General features: G+C 44.6%; 1 protein-coding gene across 12 annotated transcripts in view; it reads right to left on the bottom strand.

Annotated features, from left to right (window-relative positions):
* The window catches only part of PROM1 (prominin 1), a 106,681-nt gene extending 91,081 nt beyond the window's left edge, over positions 1-15,600 (bottom strand). For 2 of the 12 annotated variants that reach the window (XR_011849897.1, XM_072126052.1), the window contains exons 1-2: positions 15,291-15,596; positions 8,301-8,667 (exon numbers count right to left, since the gene is read on the bottom strand). Coding sequence is in view for 5 of the 12 variants with exons in the window: in XM_072126052.1 (XP_071982153.1) it covers positions 8,301-8,514 (214 nt within the window). In the remaining 7 variants the exon portion in view is untranslated. Of the gene's footprint in view, positions 1-8,300; positions 8,668-14,535; positions 14,634-15,290 lie in introns of those variants that run through there. The other 10 variants (XR_011849901.1, XM_072126050.1, XR_011849900.1 and 7 more) reach the window with 9 other exon arrangements.
* Between the last annotated feature and the right edge of the window lie 3,156 nt (positions 15,601-18,756).

The raw sequence follows: 18,756 nt of genomic DNA, 5'->3' as shown, positions 1-18,756 counted from the left end.
TGTGGACATTTCATGGGGGAGCATTGCTGGGGGCATTTCATAAATGGGGGGAGCACTGCTAGGGACAATTTATGGGTTGGGAGCACTGCTGGGGACATTTATGGTTTGGGAGCACTGCTGGGGACATTTTATGGGGCGGGAGCACTGCTGGGGACATTTTATGGTGTGGGGAGCACTGCTAGGGACATTTTATGGAGTGGGAGTACTGCTGGGGACATTTTATTGTGTGGAAAGCACTGCTGGGGACATTTTGTAGGGTGGGAGCACTACTGGGGACATTTTATGGGTTGGGAGCACTGCTGGGGACATTTATGGTTTGGGGGCACTGCTGGGGACATTTTATGGTTTGGGAGCACTACTGGGGACATTTTATGGGGTGTGGAACACTGCTGGGGACATTTATGGTTTGGGAGCACTGCTGGGGACATTTTATGGGGTGTGGAACACTGCTGGGGACATTTTATGGGGCGGGAGTACTGCTGGGGACATTTTATTGTGTGGAAAGCACTGCTGGGGACATTTTGTAGGGTGGGAGCACTACTGGGGACATTTTATGGGTTGGGAGCACTGCTGGGGACATTTATGGTTTGGGGGCACTGCTGGGGACATTTTATGGTTTGGGAGCACTACTGGGGACATTTTATGGGGTGTGGAACACTGCTGGGGACATTTATGGTTTGGGAGCACTGCTGGGGACATTTTATGGGGTGTGGAACACTGCTGGGGACATTTTATGGGGCGGGAGTACTGCTGGGGACATTTTATGGGGTGTGGAACACTGCTGGGTACATTTTATGGGGTGGGGAGCACCGCTGGGGACATATATATACGGTTTGGGAGCACTGCTGGGGACATTTTATGGGGTGTGGAACACTGCTGGGGACATTTTACGAGGTGGGGACACTGCTGGAGACATTTTATGGGGTGCGGAGCACTGCTAGGGACATTTCAGTGAAAAGCCCAAAAAACAAGGGGACATTATAGGTGTGTGGGGATTGCTATATAAAAAGTGGTATTATAATGTCCCCTTTTCTGTAGCCCTTTATCAAAACATTAAAAAAAAAGGGCTACAGAAAAAGGGGACTATAGAGGGGGGGCTGCAGAAAAGGGAGCATTTTAGACCAGGGGCTGCAGGAAATGGGACATTATATGGGTTGGGAACTCCTTCAAGACTGTTGGAAGACCATTTCAGGTGACTACCTCTTGAAGCTCATCACGAGAATGCCAAGAGTGTGCAATGCAATCATGAAAGAAAAAGGTGGCTACTTTGAAGAACCTAAAATATAAGACATATCTTCAGTTGTGTCCCACTTTTTTGTTATGTGTATAATTCCACATGTGTTAATTCATAGTTTTGATGCCTTCAGTGTGAATCTAGAATTTTTATAGTCAGGAAAATACAGAAAACTCTGTGAATGAGAAGGTGTGTCCAAACTTTTGGTCTATGCTGTGTGTGGCACCTCTCAAGATGGCGGCCATGTTCCAGACATATCCTCCAATACAGTCCCCCTCACTAAAGATGAGCGGACTCGAACCTGGCCAATCACACCGAGTTGCTAGGGGCGTAAAGCTGCCTTATTGTTTGCTCTATCAACCAACATGTCCGGGTTAGGCAGAGCTTCCGAAGCTAAAGTTCAGGTCCATTAATCCCTAACCTTTATCAATTACTTGCTGGGGTATCATCTGTTCCTGCAATCATTACACATGTACATAATAGCCATTTCAGGACCTTTAAAGGTCTAAAGGTCCCGAAACTACAGACAGATTGAAATCAGGCAGAAGGGACACATCCTCCATTCCCCAAGAAGCTGATTCTAGTACCAGATGTAGGAAGCGATCCCAGACTTGTAGGGGCAATAATATTCATACAGCCCAGGACCCATGGCAGTCTTATTCCGCCCCTGCCTGACTGCTTAAATTACTACTTTGAATTATTTTATATTAGGAAACAACTTGAAGATACATAATCCAGGGGTGGATTAAGACTACCATGGGCTATATGAATATTAAGGATGTGTTCCTTTTGCCTGCTTTCAATCTTCAAGACCTTTGGAGGACCTTAAAAGGTCCTAAAATGTCTCTTGTGTACATGTGTATTAAGGATTGTGAGGATTTCATGGGTCATGGGTGAAGGTCCCTTTCAGTAAAAAAAATTGGTGGATGGGTTGGGTGGCCATGGGCCCCTTACAAGGCTTGGGCCCTGGGCTACTGCCCAAACTGCCTTTATTATAATCCACTACTGACATACTCATTGTAAAAGAGCTAAGTAAATACAGCCCCAGTAATAGGTCAAATATAACAACATATCACAGACTCCATCTTGACTTATCTCTTTGCTTTTAGGTTTTGCATTTTCTTTCCTTTTTTATCCTCAAGCACCAATTATCAAAGAATCATAATTCACTGCAACGAATGTAAATTTTTATGTACAATTTTAGTCCATCATTTACATTGGAATCATCACCATCTTATCTCCATCGATCGTGATACGCACTTTTCTTCATGACTTTCCACCTGCTGTCTATTAGAAAGTCGGGTGGAAGTGACTGAAGATTGAAGTTTATCCGTCATTTAGTTCTTTCTTCTTCATTTCTCTTAATTACAAGCTGAATTTGTATCGTAAGTGGTTAATGTCGCCTCCGCCGGTTACAGAACATGGAACACAAACGAATGAAAAACACAACAGATCGTCCAACATATTCATCGCTGTGGATTATAAATTGACTGACATATGGTAGAAAATAAAGATTAAAGGATTAGCTAATTAAATCGCATGAGTCAGATCTCCGCACCCCCCCCCACTCCCCCCCACATACAGCAGAGTATCTATCCCAGGATACGTGTAGTAGTGTCTTGTTTAGACACGACGAATGCTAAGTTCTCACAGTAATATCCAGGAATATCCAGAAAGATTCTCCATGGAGACGGCATATGTAATAGTGTATATATTTTTATGAAGTCTATAGAATCATGCAGGTAGCTGGATTATGGTTTCATAATGTACACATTTAGAGATGTACAGAATCTAAATTCAACAAAGTATCTTTTATGATTTTTGAAAAAGACACTGGGGCACATTTACTTACCCGGTCCAGTCGCGATCCAGCGGCGGGTTCTCCGACGCTGATTCGGGTTCTGCCGGGATTCACTAAGGTCCGTGCGCCGATATTCACCAGGTGTCGCTGCTGCGCCGAGGTCCGCTGGAGTTCACCTGCTTTTTTCTGATGTATGTGAGTGCTTGATCTTGCGACACAAATGGCTTTTTAAATTCTGCGGTTTTTCCGAATCCTTCGGGTTGTCCGGTGGCCACGCCCCCGATTTCTGTCGCGCGAAAGTCGGCGCGATTGCGTCAAAAATCGATTGCGTGCGCCACAATCCCGTGAACTACAGCGCAAAGAGGAAATATTCGGGAAAAACCCGACGGATCCTTAGTAAATGTGCCCCACTATGTACAATCTGCTCAGCTACTCCTGCTCTATAACATGCTGTGGCAGATAGGACACTATGTACAATCTGCTCAGAATCTCCTGCTCTGTAATATGCTGCCTGCAGATAGGACTCTATACACAATGGGACAGATTTATCAAGCTGTCTGAAAGTCAGAATATTTCCAGTTGCCCATGGCAACCAATCACAGCTCCCCTTGAAAATATTCATGAGCACTGGTGAAATGAAAGCTGTGCTGTGATTAGTTGCCATAGGCAACTAGAAATATTCTGACTTTCAGACAGCTTGATAAATCTGCCCCAATGTGCTCAGATCCCACTGCTCTATAACATGATGCCTGGAGGTAGGACACTATGTACAATCTGCTCAGCTCCTCCTGCTCTATAACATGTTATCTGCAGATTGGACACAGTGTGCAATCTGCTCAGTTCCTACTGCTCTACACCGTGCTTCCAGCGGGCTTCCACTATGTTCAATGTGTTATGTTTCTTCTGCTCTATAACAAGTCCCTGAATTAAGTACTAAATTAAATTCTGCAATTTTTCCAAAGTTTTATTAACAGTAACTTGTCACCAGGAATGTCATTTTTAGCTGGTGATAGGTTTCAATAGCCTCTACAATCATGAGTACCTTTGCTTCAATTGTTTCAGTACTTTATAAAAGTGTATCCTATATCCTCCTCTCTCATCCCCCTCTCTCCATCTTTCCCATGCTCAGTCCCTCTTGTTTTGTCAGCTAGAGACATCAGAGAAGGGGACTCGGATTGCTAGAGTTGTTAAGAGATTCATATTAAGCAATTGTTGGATAAATCAATGCAGAAAATATTTCTAGGCATAATTATAAGATCCATATAAAAATAAATAAAAAATACATACACACACACTCACTGGCCACTTTATTAGGTACACCATGCTAGTAACGGGTTGGACCCCCTTTTGCCTTCAGAACTGCCTCAGTTCTTCGTGGCATAGATTCAACAAGGTGCTGGAAGCTCCTCAGAGATTTTGGTCCATATTGACATGATGGCATCACACATTTGCCGCAGATTTGTCGGCTGCACATCCATGATGCGAATCTCCCGTTCCACCACATCCCAAAGATGTTCTATTGGATTGAGATCTGGTGACTGTGGAGGCCATTTGAGTCCAGTGACCTCATTGTCATGTTCAAGAAACCAGTCTGAGATGATTCCAGCTTTATGACATGGCGCATTATCCTGCTGAAAGTAGCCATCAGATGTTACAGGGTACATTGTGCTCATAAAGGGATGGACATGGTCAGCAACAATACTCAGGTAGGCTGTGGCGTTGCAACGATGCTCAATTGGTACCAAGGGGCGCAAAGACTGCCAAGAAAATATTCCCCACACCATGACACCACCACCACCAGCCTGAACCGTTGATACAAGGCAGGATGGATCCATGCTTTCATGTTGTTGACGCCAGATTCTGACCCTACCATCCGAATGTCGCAGCATAAATCGAGACTCATCAGACCAGACAACGTTTTTCCAATCTTCTACTGTCCAATTTCGATGAGCTTGTGCAAATTGTAGCCTCAGTTTCCTGTTCTTAGCTGAAAGGAGTGCCACCCGGTGTGTGGTCTTCTGCTGCTGTAGCCCATCTGCCTCAAATTTCGACGTACTGTGCGTTCAGAGATGCTCTTCTGCCTACCTTGGTTGTAACGGGTGGCGATTTGAGTCACTGTTGCCTTTCTATCAGCTCGAACCAGTCTGCCCATTCTCCTCTGACCTCTGGCATCAACAAGGCATTTCTGCCCACAGAACTGCCGCTCACTGGATGTTTTTTCTTTTTCGGACCATTCTCTGTAAACCCTAGAGATGGTTGTGCGCGAAAATCCCAGTAGATCAGCAGTTTCTGAAATACTCAGACCAGCCCTTCTGGCACCGACAACCATGCCACATTCAAAGGCATCAAATCACCTTTCTTCCCCATACTGATGCTCGGTTTGAACTGCAGGAGATTGTCTTGACCATGTCTACATGCCTAAATGCACTGAGTTGCCGCCATGTGATTGGCTGATTAGAAATTAAGTGTTAACAAGCAGTTGGACAGGTGTACCTAATAAAGTGGCCGGTGAGTGTATATGAGTGAATTCAACTGAATGTCAATGCCCAAATTTTTCTTCGCACCTCGGCATTTGTATTCTGCCATTTCCCCTGGTACATCTCTTGGCCAACATTCATTCAACCTTTATCTTTTTTTGCCCCTTTCCTAATATGCATCCAGGTATTTATCTCACAACAGGTGACAATCCTGAACCAGTGTGGTTTATTTCTTAACTTGCAGACAAGACATTTTCCTCAGGACCAGATCACACAGTCTGCACTCCTCCGGGCAGTTTGTGCAGAGCTGAAAACTAGTCCTCATGTGCTTCTGAGTTCCCTTCAAAAATGGACCACCCACGAATGACACCCGTGTGACACTCATGTATGGTCCGTTCTTTTTGCGTTTCCATAGGCTTCTATGGGAAGGTCCAAGCTGGAAACCCTGAATTTTGAGCCATCATTCAACAACTTGTTCATAGATCAAAGGGAATGAACCATTGAAGCACCACATAGAACACGTCCCCCAAAAACGTTCTTGTGCTTGAGCAGGACCATGATAACCTTACACATGACAGCCATGACACATCATTCTTTATCTGCCTGTTCACACTACATTCTGCGAGCAGAACACAATGACAATCACAAGACATGAAGTATGTGAATAGATTTGGCTCCCATAATATGATATACAGGCAGTCCCCGGGTTACGTACAAATAGGTTCTGTAGGTTTGTTCTTAAGTTAAATTTGTATGTAAGTCGGAACTGTATATTTTATAATTGTAACCCCAGCCAAATTTTTTTTGGTCTCTGCGACAATATGATTTTAAAAATGTTGGATTGTCATAAGAACCAGGATTACCAATAAAGCTTCATTACAGACACCTTTAATAAGTGTTATAGCTGTTTATTGTAAATTACCAAGATCCAGAGGTCCATTTGTAACTAGGGGTCATCTGTAAGTCGGGTGTTCTTAAGTAGGGGACCGCCTGTATATGTTCATCTGAACAAGGACACGTGGTCACAATCCACAAAAGTTAGCATTAAACATTAAGAATAAAGGTTTAGAAAAAGTTGACACGTGAGGACTTGATACTATGGTGTAAATTCTTAAACCCAATTCTTAAATTCCGTTTTTTTTAATGATGTGACATCAAAGAACGACAATCAGAAATCTCTAGCCGTGAGCAGGTCCCATCGAATAAAAGCCCCTTTAGATGTTCCTCTTGGCCTTAAAACAGGTTTCTGCTATTGACCTACTTTCCAGAGAATTGTCAAAGGACCCTTGAAAAAAAATTTTTTAAATCCTCTAATTAATCCTCAAATTAATTCCACGAGCTTGAACTCCTTCACATGAAACATATCTTTTTTATATGAATGACATTTGGGCTATGTATTACATATACAACCTTAAAAAAAAACACTTTAGGAAAAATTCATATAGAGGAAGAGACGTTTAATATTCCAGCTTTGACCTTCTATGAATTCACAGTATACATGTGACTCCAGGCAGGGTGTGGACGTGACTTATTCTATTTTTGGCCCGTTGTGGACTTAGTGCCCGGGTGCCCCGGTTTTCCCAGGACGTGCTCTATTTTACAGCTAAATATATTGATCTGATAATGAAGCATTATTTCTCACATTACCAACCGAAAAAAACATTCTGAACAGTCATAGCAATGGGGCAAGATCATGAATATTAACATGAATATTTCCATTCACAGTAGCAAGCAGAGATCTTGAAATTGAAAGTATCAAAAAGTCACAGAACTTCCATCATCCAGCCCCATGTGAGGCTATGGGACTTCCCTTGGATGTATAACAAGTTATCATTTACATTAGAGGAGCATCGTACTACTGTATGTGATTTAGAACCAGTTTATTTAAGAAGATACATCCTGGAAGTCACTCTTCACCCCCAGATTACTCGGCATTCTCCGCTTTTAGAAATCAGTTTCTATGGTTTCATAAAACATCTCCGTTCCATGGAGAAGAATGTGGAAAGCCAGGAATCGGAGCGCGTTCCTATCCCAATACTCAAATGAACAAAAACCAAACATTCTATGTTCATCCTGTAATATTTGTGAATGGTCATTATAAGTTATTATATGAGAGATGATGAATGGGAGGTAAGTGAGCGGTGGTAGGTAACAGATGACCAGGCAGTTGTTGGGATCAATGTATCTTACAGTCAAGTGTTCCCACGGGATCTATGATTTACACTATTATGTACTCCCTTGGGATCGATACATTATACCACTATAAAGGCAATGTATGTATTATACTATTATATACAGTGGTATGTGCCAGCAGGTTATTGGGGTACACTACAGTGATAAATCAGGTCATATATATAATAAATATAATATATGTAATGCTCTCCCATGAGATCTTCATAATAAACCGTTAAATAGCCACATGGGATCTAGATATTATGCGGAGTTTTATCAGAATTGTTTGAGAGCAAAACTGTTCTAGTTCCTCGTGGCAACCAATCAGAGATCAGTTTGAATTTTATAAGCTGCTGTGTGAAAATGAAAGCTGAGCTCTGATTGGTTTCCATGGGCAACTAAAAGAGTTTTACCTCAGAAACTTGATGATAAATCTCCCCCTGTACATCTGTATTTCCTGTGACCAGTATGATTAACCTTTGCAGTGCTGCATAGTGTATACCAATGATGAGAGTATTCTCTCAGATTACATAACTACAACAATCGCCATCTGATACTCACGTACGGTTGGATCTTATTGAGGACAGACATAGATAGCGCACTTATAGGCACTTACCTTGAGGGAATGCATTGGGCTGTACAATATACAGGAATCCTTGTACTAAGTGAAACAACAGCCCTATAGGTCCTGGCTCATGGTAGGCGTTGGTGTCGTAGCTTCCAGTGGGTACATATCCAAAATCCAATGGTTCGCTGTGGTAAGGAAGGGGTTTTTCAGAAAGAGTACTTCCACAGAGCAGCAGCAAAAGTATATAAAGATTAAGAGCCATTGGTGTCACAACGGCATCGGCCTTGGAGGTGTTGGGTTTAGATTGTAGTAGGTTGTGGAGAGCGGCCGATGTCCTCAGTCCTGCGTCTGGTCTGAGCGTCTGATCACTTGGAGGTAGGAAGGGATTTAGCAGATAGGATCTTACAGGTCACTGCTGGGAAGAAGACGAACACAACGTATTAACATCTATAGATTAACGTAGGAGCTGCCTTCCAGGATAATACAGCCAAGAAAATACTGACATACGAAGGTTGTTTCTTGTATTACATGGAGATTATCTATAATTTCCTATAGTTTACCCTGTCACCAGATAAGCAGCACCTAATATTGTGCCATGTTAACTATTACACATTCAAGTGTATTCATTGAATATTGTGAATATTGCAATTTCAATATTGGCCAGCAGGTGTCAGCAAAAAAAAAAAATAGATAAATAACAGTATTACTTTACAGCTTGCTGCAAACCAGACTAAGTGTGCTGTCACATGGTGCATTCTTGGTCTGTTTTTTGGTGCATTTTTTAAACGAACTGAAAACGCATGGGTGTTTGCATTTTTACCATGCGTTTGGCCCGTTTGAATCAGTTTTTCTTCTTTTCTGGAAGTGTAAGCAGCTGTGAAGATGTTAATACAGCTGCTTACACTTACAGAAATGAAGAAAAACAGATTCAAACCTGCCAAATGCATAGTAACATGCCAAAACACAGGCACAAATTTAAAAATGCACCAAGAACGAACCAGCAACGCACCGCCTGACTGCACCATAAGGGTAGTTTCATGACTTGTTTACATTGTAAGGATACTTCGTGTGGATTCCCCATGTGTCCTCACAACTGATGGCTAGGACATATCTCACCGTATGCTCATACTGTCTTACACATCATCCTGTTCCTCCCCCCTGAAAGCGAGAGGAGTGAACATTGGCAGCAGCCAGTGATTGAGGTAACTGTCCTTATATGGTTAGTTATATCACTTGGGACCCCCCAGTGGATACGCTCAGTGGAGGCCTGGGGTGGATGCAATACAATTGCATCCGTCACCTGTAGGTTATCATGCCCTCCGCTGAGCTGTTACTTGGCAGAAGGATGGAAAAACGGTGCTTGCTGCGTTTTTCCATCCATTGCCTCCTATTGGTTGTGATATATACTGGTTTGACGGAGAGTCCTGGGTTCAAGTCCCATCCAGGTCAACAACTGCAAAGAGTTTGCATGTTCTCTCCGTGTTTGCGTGGGTTTCCTGAAAAAGTGAATGTAAAACAAAACTTTACTGATGTTTTAAGCAATTATACGTATTGTAAAAAATAATAATGAAATTAGTGAAATAATGAAAGTGGTGAAAGTAGACCTAAAGTAGTGGAGTAGTAGACCAAAGCAACAAATCAGACTGCACACCCCTTGGAGTAAGGGGGATGGTTCTGATGGGCAACTGCTCTGTTTTTCAGTCTTGAAAGAAGACTGCGCAGGGAAAAGGCACTTTCTACATTTATAGTATGGTATAGGGTGCAGATACTACCAGAAGGGGGCTCCACACCAGTTCTATGCCTGGTAATGAAATTCCAATAATTTACTTTGTGTCAGAACTTAAAGCTTGAGGGTTCCAGAGCAAAATCTGTAAAGCGCCTCCTATATCTGTAAAGTCAATTTGTTTTGGTATAAAAACCTGAAAAAATGGTAAAACTCACAGATTCATGAACAGAAGGTTTATGTCTGCAGCCGCATCCTGATGTTACATAGGCCATATAGATAAATCTGAATCTTTCATATAAGAACTGTCTCTGCACTGATAAATTTAACCCTCTTATTAATTAAAAATCCACAAGAAATAGTTAAACGGGACATTTCACTTCGGAGGCTCCAGAGGTCAGCTGTGAAATAGGATAAGAGATGAAAGGTTGGGAAGCCGACTCTGTCGACATGAGATTATCCTGTCCCTGGAGACTGAAGTCGCTTTTTCTGGAACCGTTTATAATATAGTATTATATGGAAAGATATATTGAGGTTATCAGTCCAGCTTCCAGAACGCCATCATATACCAAATGGGCAATGTGCCAAAATGGGGCATGTGAACGACGGATTAGAACGACAGATCCATTTATGAGAAGTTTCATATTTGGGAATTATACTACTACTTGAATCCTGTAGGCAGGAGCTAAACAGTAAATTACAGGCTTCAGCTTGGGCAGTTTATAGAATTTCCTTCAAATATAGGTGGAATGTTCACCCATTGTTCTTAATTTTAACCTTCATCAACTCCTTTTTGGCATCCTTTAACCAACCCCAATCCACCGATTCCGGCACAGTTTGGCTATGTGCACACGAACATGGGCCAGAAACTGGGGGAAGCTTGTGGCCCATTGCAGATGGGAGGGGTGAGCACTCATGTCAATGCAATTCCGTGTATAATGCAAGTCAATGGTTGCCATGAGCTGCAGTTTGAGCAGCCAGTTCACAGCCACCAGAAATGATCGTTTACATGAGACCTACCACTATTCCTCATCAATCACCATCATTTGTTCCCGGACTAATATGCTAATCGAGCTCATCTTGACCACCCACTTGACAGTAAGGGGCCAATTAGCTTGAACGGTTTGCTCAGAAATAATGTTAGAACAGTGCCAAAATCAGTGGAGCAGCCCCATACAACATAAAAAAAGATGTTGAAGGTAGTGGAAGATTCTTTATTAGATCATACATTCCAGGGATGTGACTGTAGAGGCACGCCAAAAGGGTCCCTTACGAACCCTTATACTTCAGGTATTCTTAAAGATGAAGGTAAAGAGCTTCTTCTATACCAGACTGCATCTAACCAGCTACCTCAGACATTGGCAGATAGGACCACTACCCCAGCCTGTTAACATTGCTGCATTGAAGTATTGGAATAAGAGACTAAGTTTGATGCTCTTTGTTTTGTCTCCACGTGTGATCCCTGGCTGCCCCTTACATCATGGGACTCCCCTCTACCATCCAACGGGAGTGCCCCAGGATGAAACCTTCCATCATATTGCGGCCTCCTCCTCCTGTTGTAATCCACTTACTGGAACTGCCGTGTGTGGACGTGGCCTGTTTCACCTGGACCGAGAGACCATGACAAGTCTAGTGCTAGGCTGCACTAAAGCCAGTCACTCAGGTATCGGGGGAATCCAGCTGCCCCCAAGCCATTAGGTCAGCCCCCGGTCTGGTGATGTTGTATATCTCCTTGGCATCACTGAGAGCGGATTTAACCATTGATGATCTGTGTTTTTCCTACTTCTATTACACCTGCGGATGGTCCTCCATGATCACATCTGATATTCTAGCCACGTGCGCTCTGGATTGGCACAGTCCTTCTGATATCTCGCTGACACCCACACAACGCGAGCTGTAAGACATTCTGGTGGGCTGCGCACACAATATATTCCTCTAAAAGCGTCTTCAAAGTGAAGATTACAGACAGGAATCCTCTCAGCCGTCTCCCACACGATGCACATTATGAAGACCTCCTGTCACATTCACCTCAGCCAACGCCTGACATTCCCAAGTCTTCATACCTTGGCGGGAAAAATGCTGAGTTGATGGCACAAGGGTTAATCACTTTGTTACCAGCCGCTGATCGTTAGCAATCACTGATTTTAATTACAGACATTAATTGTTAATGAATTTGAATAAGCGGAGAGCGAGGAATGGAGGTAAAGAGCTGACACAGGCAAGAAAACTGCAGGAGATGCTTAGACGTCTTCACGATTGTGGCCCACAACATCGATCCATTGGCAAGATCTACAGTGCAAGTGCTACAAAAGCCCTTAAAGGGGATGTGACAACGTTACTCCCTTACGAAACGGATAGGATATAACAATCTGATTTATAGGGTCCCACTCCTGATGAAAATGTGGGGTCCCTTTTAGAGATGAGCCAAGCTGGGACATCACACAGGTGGATGCTTAGCACAGTGCAGCTGTGATGTCTCCTGGGTCTCAGCAGGTGGAACTTACCTCAGTACCTCAGCCTCTCGTCATATGCTTCAGCCCCCACAGAGCTATTTGTAGACTGAGCTAATGAGGAGGAGGGTAGAGACTGGTAGCTCTGCACTCATATACTGTATAATATATACTGTACTAGGAGAGCAGGACTGTATGTCAGAGTCATTGCTGTGGAACAGATGTATACATGAATATTTAACATAAAACAATATATATATATATATATGTGTATAAAAAATCTACTCAGCTCCTCCTGCTCTGTAACATGCTGCCTGCAGATAGGACACTATGTACAATCTGTTCAGTTCATCCTGCTCTATTACGTGCTGCCTGCAGAAAAGACACAATGTACAATCTGGTAATCTGCTCAGTTCCTCCTGCTCTATAACATGCTGCCTGCAGATAGTACACTATATACACTATGCTCAGCCCCTCCTGCTCTATAACATGCTGCCTGCAGATAGGACACTATGTACAATCTGCTCAGCTCCTCCTGCTCTATAACATGCTGCCTGCAGATAGGACACTATGTACAATCTGCTCAGCTCCTCCTGCTCTATAACATGCTGCCTGCAGATAGGACACTATGTACAATGTGCTCAGCTCCTCCGGCTCTATAACATGCTGCCTGCAGATAGGACACTATGTACAATGTGCTAAGATCCTCCTGCTCTATAACATGCTGCCTGCAGATAGGACACTATGTACAATGTGCTCAGCTCCTCCTGCTCTATAACATGCTGCCTGCAGATAGGACACTATGTACAATCTGCTCAGCTCCTCCCGCTCTATAACATGCTGCCTGCAGATAGGACACTATGTACAACCTGCTCAGCTCCTCCTGCTCTATAACATGCTGCCTGCAGATAGGACACTATGTACACAATCTGCTCAACTCCTCCTGCTCTATAACATGCTGCCTGCAGATAGTACACTATATACACTATGCTCAGCCCCTCCTGCTCTATAACATGCTGCCTGCAGATAGGAAACTATATACAATCTGCTCAGCTCCTCCTGCTCCATAACATTCTGCCTGTACATAAGACATTGGGGCACATTTAACTAAGCTCCATGCACCAGTTTTCTGTTGCACGTTCTTTCTAGTGTAAACTACTTGCACAGGTATGTAAGAAGTGTCCGGGACACAACTGTGTCGTACACGATCCTTTTGTGTCGTTGCTGCACTATTCTTCATGCGACACAAATTTCTGCTCTAAGGGGGATGTTCGGGTGCTCATTTGGACCGTGCGCCACATTTATCATGCAAAGTATATGTCGCATACCCCTTGTAAAAGGTACACCAAAAAAAAAAGTGGGCACTCTTTCGAAACAGTTCATTGGGCGCCAGGTTCATGAAGAACTTGCACCAGAAATCCTGAATCTGCACACCACACAGGACACTGCACATAGTACACACTGCACTGTTCAATCTGTTCAGCTCCTCCTGGTATATAACATGCTGACAGCAGATAGGACACTTTAAAAAACAATTCAGGGGGAATTCAGGAGGCTTGATCCGATCACAATATGTTGAAAACGCAACCAAAGCGCAACGTGTGAACGCACCCTGAAAGTTGTGACTTTGATGAAAAAGTTAAGGGAAACTGCTTCCCAGCAAAACACAAAGTGATACACATCACATCACAAAACACAACACAATTTTAATTTTAAAAACACAAAATAAAAGCAAAAACGCAACACAGAGACAGAAGAGCTGAAAAGACTGGCACGCAAATGGAAGAGGAATAGGAGCATCTTTTCCAATGTGTCAAGAACGCAACAACAAAAACGCAGCGTGTGAACGTGGCCTCAAGGTTGGTTATCAACACATCTCCAGGAATTGCACATACCGTACATTCATTTATTACATGTAAAAAGCACAAAGTCAATAACTGCATCACAAACCCACAGCAAAACCGTGGGAGGTGTTCAATTTAGTTTTTGGATGAGATTATCAAGGGCATCTTTTTATGTGTAGATGTTTTTTGATACAGGTTTTATCCTCACCTCATCTGCTATCTTTTACATAAGTTGGACACAAGAGAGAGGTAGGTGTCATTTTTACCTTATACTTTTGGATCCATTGCATCTATGAACAAAGCCTTATAAGATTAGGAAAATGGGTCTAAAATTGGATTATTAGGACAAGTATGGTTTGCAGTTCTTGTAAACCAGCGTCGCTATACACAGCCCCCTCAATATTCCTCTGGGATCCACAGTGCACAGCAGGGGGTAGATGGGCAATTTTGGATCTGCAATTTGTTTCTTAATTGAACGGCTGTGAAGTGTGTAGCTCCTGGCACAGCAAGAGTTAATCACAGGGATAAAGGGAGGACAACTCATCCAGGTGTTCCCTACAGAGGTCCTCATACAGGTCCATAGGCTGAACTCTCCACTACAACTCCCAGCAGATGCCTTGTTCCCAGGCATGTAAGGTTGTGATCAAAGAGCGGGAACAGTAAATTATTCCTACCCCTCTGTCTCCCATCCCAAAGTCACATCCAAAGCTGAGTGAGAAATGATATGAAAGAGAACAAAAGCAAATCTACAACAGGTGGATAAAAGGCATCTGCTGGGGGGAGTAGTTCTGAGCGTCGCTGCAGAATCTCCGGGTCATGAAGTGGTTAATCCTCCCTAAATTGCAGCAGTGGAAGCAATGAACTGGTTACAATGTGATACTAAGTAGCACAGGTGTCAATCAGCGCTCCAGCCATCCGGAATAATTCACCTGTCCTCCAGCAAGGACATCACTCCTTGTGTGACACATAGAAGCTACAAGTCATACGGCACACTGTGAGGACAGGTAGGTATTGGACTTACCTGGAAGAGCTGGACCCCCCAGAGGCAAGGTATAGCGTGCGTCTCCTTCAGCTCCATGCAGAACAGAAGTGTCTCTATGCGGTGGAATGTGCTCTATGGCATTGAGGAGATGCCCCCTGGGGTCAGTAATGACTTGCCGGATCTATGGCTCGCCTGCCTCTCCTGCAGTCTATCTGCTGCATCCTCATTCAGCACTCGCTGGAAGCCACAGTCATTCCGCTTCAATCCAATGACAATCTTCAGTCGTGAGCTAAGACCACCCAACTATGAATTATTCATCCCCCTAGTTCTCAGGGGCTCCACATCCAAAGCTTAGTCAAACCTCAGACAGAAAGCTCTTCGCCGCTGCAGCAAGGTGGATATTTTCATCTCCCTCTCTGATGCAGGAACATGTTAAGAGAACTGTCAGGGCCTGGAGGGGGTCTCCTATAGGAGGGGGACGTGACAAGGTTATGCAACCTGTAGCCTCAACATGGTACAAAGTTTATACACTTCACTGGGAAATGATGCAATGATTGTGATGTTCAGGGTGTGTTGTATGTGCCCTCATCTTAGGGCACGTTCAGGGTGCATCCACATATGGCGTTTTGGATGCGTCAGAACGCATGCGTATAAACTGCACACTTCCGGAGTAGCCAAACGCATTGTAACATTACAAAACGCATGCATTCTGGCGCACGTGTCCTGACGTGTGCATTCTGACACACGTGTTTTGACGCATCCAAAACGCCACCTGTGAATGCACCATCACACTTGGCGGTGACTTCCTACTGCATTGGATTAAGAAGAGCAAATTGCAGGATTGTCTGGATTGGGTTGTCCAATGTTATATATAAGTTTTATTCCCATTACACGGCATGGGGACTAATATGCTGAATGGGGAAGATCTGAGCACTGGGGTCCTCAATCAATAATTAGAAATGGGGTCACATTCCCCTGAATGAACAATGTAGGGGGTTGAGCACGTTCCTGTCACCCCATTCATTGAGAAAGCTCTTGCCTATCCAGGGTGGTGGCACACGCAGCGTTTTTAAGCAGTCCGTTAAACGCATGTGTTTTAAAAAACGGATGTGTTTTTGAAAACGCATGCATTTTTTAACGGGCTGCTTAAAAACTGCTCAAAACCGGGTTCAACCACCACCCTTATTTGCAAAGCCAAACACTGCAGGACTGCCAGCATCATGTTATAGAGACCCTGCCAGCCCATAAATTACTATGTTCACTATGGGACAGTAGTTTCTTAGAAAGGCGCAAGACAAGGACTCCTAGTATAGGTGACTATGTGACTGGTCCCTGCACAGTATTCGGTCCTTCAAATATGGCTGCTGTACAGTCACGTCACTTTGTAACGTTGTTTTTTTGCTGATGAAATCGTGGCGACCTACAAAATAAAGATTACGCTACGAGTGGATACGAGGACAGATTTGCTGCCGTTTATTTTTCATGAAGGTGTGATGTACTTTTTTTTTTATACAAGGAAACTGGATATTACCAAAGTTGCCACGGACTGGCTGCAAAAACTGTTGAGACTGGCGTTGCTAAACTGTATAAGTGCAGCAATGAAGCAAAGCTGTGGTAGTGTTTTCTCGCTTGATAGTAACGAAGCGATATGGCTGGAGATGCAGGCCTGTGGGTTTTCAAAAGTTAATTCCTGTGGTTTTTGCATGTACTGTCCATGATTCTTACATGTCTGTAGACTTTAGTTGCAGTCACTGGTGTGAAAGGCATGTCTGGCAAAGCCCACTTGCTGGCTTGCTGCAGGGTTGCAAAATTGGATCTAATTTGTGTATTTTTCTGCTTTCCACATATTTTAGCAGTTTGAGGGTTCCTGGTGACTGATTATTATTATTTTTTTATCTACAGAAGCATATGCTGCTTTGCCTGGTTCACTCGAAACTACATGTGTCTTACAAAAATCCAGATTATTACAGAAATTCAGGTCACTAAAACTGCTGCGCTGAAAGAATATCCCTTCCATCATATCCTTATTTCTGTGCTCCTATATACCCAGGTACTTATGGGACCAAAATCTCATTACAAGGTGGTGGAAGGGGCGGATGATATAAGGGAAGTGGTCTTTCAGGTGTAAATATATGTCTGGGGTCTCTAACACACAATGGAAGAGCAGGCCTTGTAAAATATTAGGCTCACAATTAGAGATGAGCGGACCCGGTCCAGGAAGTAGAAGTATCTGAGGCAAGCTGCCCCGACACCTTGGCCTACAGGAGACCAGAGCTCCACCACAAGGACTCTGCTCCAGCCCACCCTGAGGCTATTTACCAGGCTGCGTGCTACACTTTCTTGAGGACCTGAGATCCAACCAGCGACCTCCCTCCAGCTGAAGTTTTGCTGCTTTTTTCCTGTTCACATGGTGCGGTATTGCATGGCGTCCGCCGCTTATGTGGTGCGGTGCCGGTGGGGACCCAGGGTCTGGAGCCATGGGGGCTATGCCTGCCAGTACGGGTGCTGGGAGGCAACCGGGTCTTGGTCCCTGCCATGCTGTGCCTCAGCGGTGGTGGACGCCATGTGATGCCGCACACAATAGCGTAGGGACCCACTACAATGAGGTCACCGTGACGTGGTTATTGGTTTATACAATTTGATCAAAATGTAACTAAGAATCTCAAGTTCGTTATATAATGTAGCCTAGCGGCAGTAGATCGTAGTGTGATGTGTGGATGTGCGGTCCAGTTCTTTTTCTCTCCCCTTGTTTGTCTGTTCCAATAAAGAGCTGTAAGTTATGGTTCATCAATGTGCCTCTGAGTGATCCCTGGATTGGGCTGTATACCATCTACGGCGCCCCATCCTTCCACACCAGGTCTCCTTTTCTCCTCAGGGAGAAACCAACTCTGTCAGCCTCTCCCTCCATTTTCTTGCACACACCACCTACTGGAGACCCGCCAGGCTGTGGCCGGGGCCTCCGCTCCTGATACCAAGCCCCATACCTCCCAACCGTCCTGTTCTTGACGGGACAGTCACGTTTTTTGGGCTCTGTACCCGCGTCACGGGCGGCTGGGAGAATGTCGCGGCTTCCCCCCTCTTCCCCGGTTTGTCCCGCCTCCTGCTTGGCGACAGGAGGAGGCTGCTGGGGGACAGGACACGGCTAAAGGCTGCTGGGGGACAGGTGAAGGCTGCTGGGGGACAGGTGAAGGCTGCTGGGGGACAGGAGGAGGCTGCTGGGGGACAGGAGGCTGCTGGGGGACAGGTGAAGGCTGCTGGGGGACAGGTGAAGGCTGCTGGGTGACAGGAGGAGGCTGCTGGGGGACAGGAGGCTACTGGGGGACAGGTGAAGGCTGCTGGGGGGCAGGAGGCTGGAGGCTGCTGGGGAACAGGTGAAGGCTGCTGGGGAATAGGAGGCTGCTGGGGGACACAGGAGGAGGCTGCTGGGGGACGCAGGAGGAGGCTGCTGGGGGTTACAGGAGGAGGAGGCTTGGGACAGGAGGCAGGAGGCTGCTGGGGGACACAG

The sequence above is a fragment of the Engystomops pustulosus genome, chromosome 1 (genome assembly GCF_040894005.1).
Source record: "Engystomops pustulosus chromosome 1, aEngPut4.maternal, whole genome shotgun sequence".
Classification (NCBI taxonomy): Eukaryota; Metazoa; Chordata; class Amphibia; order Anura; family Leptodactylidae; genus Engystomops; species Engystomops pustulosus.
This window is presented reverse-complemented; position numbering and strand designations above follow the sequence as displayed.